Raw genomic sequence first — 5,537 nt, 5'->3', positions numbered from 1 at the left:
CTTGTGCAAATTTTACCAATTGTGAACCTGAAATTGTTCTTAATTTGTGTATAAGCAACTTTTCATACGGCAAATGTTGGGGAAGTAGTTTTGTATAAATATTTAGTACATCATTCTTTTTTAGACATTTTGACTTTTCATCTTCGTGATGCTTTTTACCCCCTTTGATTTATTTTATCCAGGATTTAAGTCAACCCAGTCAGTTTCCGACAATTAAATAATCAGAAAAGATTTTGATGATCACATCAGAGACAAAATCCCATTACAGGATCAAAATGAATCAGCTCTCTCCCTCTTTGTATTTCGTGATCTGCTTTGTTCCTTCCCTATTCTGAGGATGAGCTGAGCAACCAATCGTGTGGTCTCATTCGCCTTAATTGAAGACAAGAAAGGACTTTCCCGAATCGAATTAACTAGTGCATTAGCATTGCAGCGAGAGAGAGAGAAGTGCGTTGCTGTCTTAATTTATTGCCACACTACTGAATGCGTTTATGGGGTCCTGTCCTGTAGAATTTATCCGGCTTTCTTTTATGCATCTTATTTGTCACTTTTAGGTTGTACGTTACAACGATTTTTTAATTAGATTGTATTTACTACAACATATTCAGAAGATAAGCATAACAAGTTCGTACAATTAGTGACATGTGTCAGGAATTATACGTATTTATGAAAGTTTATTTTCGATTACTTTCACTTTCACTTGACATAGGAAAATCTTTTGAAATTTGTGTAGAAATTGGTCAAGCGTTTGTTATGTTAATAAAGCATGCGTATGGTTAAAAAAAACTAGTTATAGGAATTTTATACTGTACATGCTCAGAATATTGTAGCAAAGTTGCTTCAATTTCCCCAGTAAATAGCTTTCACTTGCATTAAATCTTCCAGTTTACTCGGGTTTGCTTTCTCCACTGGCTGTTCCATCTGTAGTCTGATTCTAGAGTTATTTTGAAAGATATATAAATATAAGACCAAATTAAATACATTAAATTACATTTTAAATACATTTTAATTACATTAAATATTATATAAATATATATAATAAGATATAGTTGAATATCCATTTGGACACAACTTCAATTCCTTAGCACTGGAATTGTGTCGAAATTGAATGCACAGGTTTTGGAGTTAGGACTAAATGCAATGCTCAAGGTTTGGGGTTATGTCTAAATGCATATTCAACCACGATGTGGCTTATATGGAGTGCAACTATGTATTAAAAATTATGTACCTATTTAAATGTTTACAATGTAATAATGTTAAATACAAAAATGAAAATAGTTTATTCAAGTACTTAGATCACAATATCACAATAAACAATAATGTATGTGCGCTCGTAACTGCAAATGATGAAGAGATCCCTGACTAGAACGGCAAAAATAATTAAATGCGTCCTTCCTTTTTCAAAATTGTTATTGTAATTTCCTGCGTCTCTTGGCTGCTTCAGTTATGTGTGACCATACATATCCATCTCCAGTAGGCTTGTGTGACGACGGAAATAAAATGTGACGAAAAAATGACGTGTTGGGTTGATCTAGTCCTAACAATACCTCCCAGTTTCTTCGTTTTCCAAGATCATAGGGATTGACAAATGCCTACACAAAGTGTTAATTATTAGCAAAATTAGCAAAACACATACACCACAGTTATTTCCTACCTGATCACTCTTTTTCCGGTCCGCCTTGTTAATATGGTATTCAATACTAGTCTCGCCCATGTTAATTAGTTTTGCGTGCCAAAGAGTCAATCCGCCCAAGGCTAAAGAGGTTCCTGAGAAGTCATATATGTATGATCATTTACATAACATTATGGCCAAATTCATACGAATAATAATAATTTATATCATACCGATGCATAGTAAACCAGCAAAGTAGATAAAATATCTAAATAGTCGACGCTCAACCACTATTCCCAAGTACAATAGTGCGTAATCCTCGTCGCATTCTGACAAATCCTCATCTGCAGAGCTATCCAATGGCAACTCCTGAGTTTGGACATTGGTGCAGTCCGGCAGAATATGTTCGTCCATGATAACCTCACGAAATGCAAGTTCAACCCCAAATAGCATAATAAAACAGCACCCCAGCACAATGTAGACCATTGTCATGAAAAAGTATCTCCGGTTGAAGTGTCCTACGCAGTTATTCACCCACGCTGCAAATAAATGAGCAAGTGTTGTGTAATTACTGCAGAGTCCGGATATGTATGTATTTTAAACTTTTTCAATAATAACCCGATGAAGTTGAAACTTTGGGATATTGTTCCTGGTCAGGCATAGGTCACACGGTCAAAAAAATGTTTTTACATATTTTACATATTTCCAGGTTTTGGTACATATAAATATGTTTTAACATATTTCGACGATTTTGCCGAAAATGTGCATTTTTTGATACACATAAATATGTTTTTACATATTTCTGCGATTTTTTCAAAAATATATATTATTTTTAATACACATAAATATGTTTTTACATATTTCTGCGATTTTTTCAAAAATATATATTATTTTTAATACACATAAATATGTTTTTACATATTTCAGCGATTTTTAAGAAAAAAATATATTCTTTTAGAAAAACCTTGGAAATTCACAAGTCATATGTTTATGTTAATAATAAATAATACCCAACAGTCATAAAAAATTCCGATCATCGTAGAAATAATACCAGAGCATGTTGAAATGTTTTTAGTTTGTCACTTCGAAATGTAAAAGCATGTTTTGGCATTTCTGCAGTCAAATAAGCTAAATTTGGGGCAATTTAAAGCGAATTAAAAATATGTTTTATATACATACTAGTGTAGAAGCCCGTCAATAGACGTGCAAAATAGGCCCGTTGATAAGCCCGTTATCCCAACATTAGTGAAGTTAGCCTCTCTTGTTCTCTCTGCAGAGTGGAGAGAGGAAAGGAGAGGCTAACTTCTCAAAAAAGCCACCGACCCAGCAGCGATACACTCACCTGCTTTATATAGTTTAGATTTTGGCGATTTGATTGAACATTTTACATAAATATTTCAGGGTTTTTAAGAACATATTTATCCGGACTCTGGTAATTAGATACAAAATGGTGTGAAATTCATCAAAATTATATATACAACTTACGACAATGATGATCCATATTTAAATAGCATTGATTACAAATCGAGCAGTGATGAGTTCTCTATAAGAATAATAAGAAATACATATATATTAAATGGATCAAAAAATTTATTAAGTATTTATAATAATTCATAAAGTAGCATAAAATACACACCGGCGGTTTGGGACTGATGCACTTTTTACAGATCGTAACAGTGCATTTTAATAAACGTTCCGTGTCAGTTGGAAGTCCTGGTGAGGTTTTAGCGACTTTATAAAAGTTAAATGTCAAGTTGGTCAAAATCCAGTATCCTGTCCCAGCAAGAAATGCAGTGAAGGTTGAGCTCTTGGCCGTCCAGAATGGAAGTCCTGTGTAATTTGATTACATGTTTAAAGGAGGCTCATTTTAATTAAAAAATATTGACATTTTCTGACCAATTAAATGAGCCACGACTACGACGTAAGAGACCAAGATGACCACAACCACAACGAAGGCAGGACCAAGGATAGGCTGACTTACTTGATCCACGAACCAGAATATGGGTTCCATAATAGTGTCAACCACATACTCGAATGAGAATGACGAGTGATAGAACAAAGTATAAAACCAAAGTTTTAATTTTTGTATGGACGAAATATTGCCTTTACTCATTTTCCGAAAATCTCTTATGCTACGGGCAGTAGATATTCCGATGGTGTCACATCCAATGTCACTTTGTGCAACTTTTCAGCATCTTCATCTTACTAACCAATAAATCTAATCAAATTAACCAATATCCACATTTTTGTCTAGTTATTTTTATCGTTCTCCTGCAGCTAATAAGAAAACATGTACTTTTTCTTCAATCATAAGAAAACGAAACACTTTAACAACCCGTATTGTTTATACGCTTCGTGTAGGACACAATTATTCACAAAATTCGTTTTAATCTTATCGTCATTCGAGAGAACTGCTGGAGATCAGCAAAGTTGTTGCATTGCTATTCCCGGCCGGTTCCAGAACGGTTCCAGGCAATCCGTTTTCTATGACGGGCTGAGCATCCAAACGGTTCAGCCGGAGGTTGCACATTGCTCCACTCGCCCCACGAATAAGGGTGAAGAGAAAGCTGCGACAGATGCAAAATGTGCCATTCATTGCGTCCGCTTATTCTCACGGGTCATTCCTCGCCTGCGAAGCGGATCCCTTTATTATCTTCTCCCAACAGCCTCCCTCTCATAATAATCTCTTCGTTGGTGGTGAAAGCTCGTCGTCGGCCGACTACTTATCTCCCTCTTCACGGTTAAGTGGCATCGCATCAAATGTGAAAGGTCATTTCCGCCTCCGCCACCACCACCTCCACCTTATTACTATTATTATTATGGGCTGTCTTATGTGTCATCTCAAGCGTTTCATTTCTTCATAAAACGGTAAGAATTGTTTCAATAAAACAGCCAAGCGGAAAGACTCCCACGCTGTTCTAATAAATAAGTGCGAGTTGTGTGAAATTAGAGGAAAAAGACCAATCAGGAGAAGGAGATTTTTTTTTTCTTGTTATCCTCCATGATGAAAAGAATGCCAACGTTCATAAGAAATGTCATTTGTTGTTGCGTATTAAATTAACAAACAACAAGGAAATATTTCAGATGTATAAAAGCCTCTCGGTCCCTGCTCATGCATTATTAAACAGCCATGCACAGTCTAATTTTGTTATTTCGTTTGATACAAGATGCCTTTGTACTTTTTTCTTTCTCTCTCTTTCCAATCTACCAACATCCGTTGAAGAAAAGTATGTCCTTTCTTTCCTTCTTTTTTTCTGAGACAAGTGGAACGGACGGAAGTAGGTGAATTAAAAGAGGGAACAATGTCATGCGAAAGAACAAAATTCAGAGAGACGAGATCAAAGATCAAAAACTACGGGTTTGTGTCGTTCCTTCGTCCTGAACGAGTCTTAACTGGCAAAAGCAGGTATCTGATTGGAGCAGCCTTACGTAACGGAAACCTTGGTCGTCCGAGTGTCTGTATTTGGCAGTTATTATAATGTAATCTGCAATCTCATCAACATTCTTCACCTTCAACACCTTTTCCTTCGTTCACAATCATCTGTATGCCTTCATTACATATTATTGCGAATAGATAGCACAAGAAGAAGAGGGGGAGGGCAAGTTACACTTTCTACAAGCCCACCTCTGCAAAATAACAAGAAAGAGAAAGTCCAGAGTCTAGACGGAATACAAACACAAAAGTCCTGGTCCCAACTACTCTTTGGTAAGTTTTCTCATTGCACAGCATAAATCAAGCTTCTCTGTTCCCTTTGCAATAAAACCCAGCGTGCTTCTGGCCCGAGCAACTTAATGAATTCCCAGAAATCCTAACGTGTTCGGTGTGCTGGAGACGAAAAAAGATTTTCCATTTCCATTCCTAAACTGTAATCTCACCCGACAAATCAAATCTTTCTCAGTCATTGATAACCATAATCAATGTTTA

General features: G+C 35.9%; 1 protein-coding gene across 1 annotated transcript; it reads right to left on the bottom strand.

Moving 5' to 3' along the window:
- Window positions 1–1,251: 1,251 nt before the first annotated feature.
- Window positions 1,252–4,066, bottom strand: LOC110858828 (palmitoyltransferase ZDHHC16A). The gene is made up of 6 exons (XM_022107718.2): window positions 3,509–4,066; window positions 3,249–3,442; window positions 3,098–3,155; window positions 1,846–2,151; window positions 1,655–1,767; window positions 1,252–1,592 (listed from the first exon to the last, which is right to left on the bottom strand). Exons 1-6 carry the CDS (start codon window positions 3,723–3,725, stop codon window positions 1,410–1,412), a joined length of 1,071 nt encoding a protein of 356 aa, XP_021963410.1. The 5' UTR covers window positions 3,726–4,066; the 3' UTR covers window positions 1,252–1,409.
- Window positions 4,067–5,537: the final 1,471 nt, after the last annotated feature.

This window comes from Folsomia candida, unplaced genomic scaffold (genome assembly GCF_002217175.1).
Source record: "Folsomia candida strain VU population unplaced genomic scaffold, ASM221717v1 Fcan01_Sc001, whole genome shotgun sequence".
Lineage (NCBI taxonomy): Eukaryota > Metazoa > Arthropoda > Collembola > Entomobryomorpha > Isotomidae > Folsomia > Folsomia candida.
Note: the sequence above shows the minus strand (reverse complement) of the source record. Positions and strands in the feature narration are given on the sequence as shown.

Bases quoted from the DNA above. Each gene is read 5' to 3' on its own strand.
- LOC110858828 (XM_022107718.2), bottom strand. From the start codon at position 3,725: ATGAGTAAAGGCAATATTTCGTCCATACAAAAATTAAAACTTTGGTTT. The intron at 3,156-3,248 runs GTGTGTATTTTA...TTATTCTTATAG, and splicing joins GCATCAGTCCCAAACCGCCG to AGAACTCATCACTGCTCGAT. The intron at 1,768-1,845 runs GTATGATATAAA...ATGACTTCTCAG, and splicing joins TGCTGGTTTACTATGCATCG to GAACCTCTTTAGCCTTGGGC.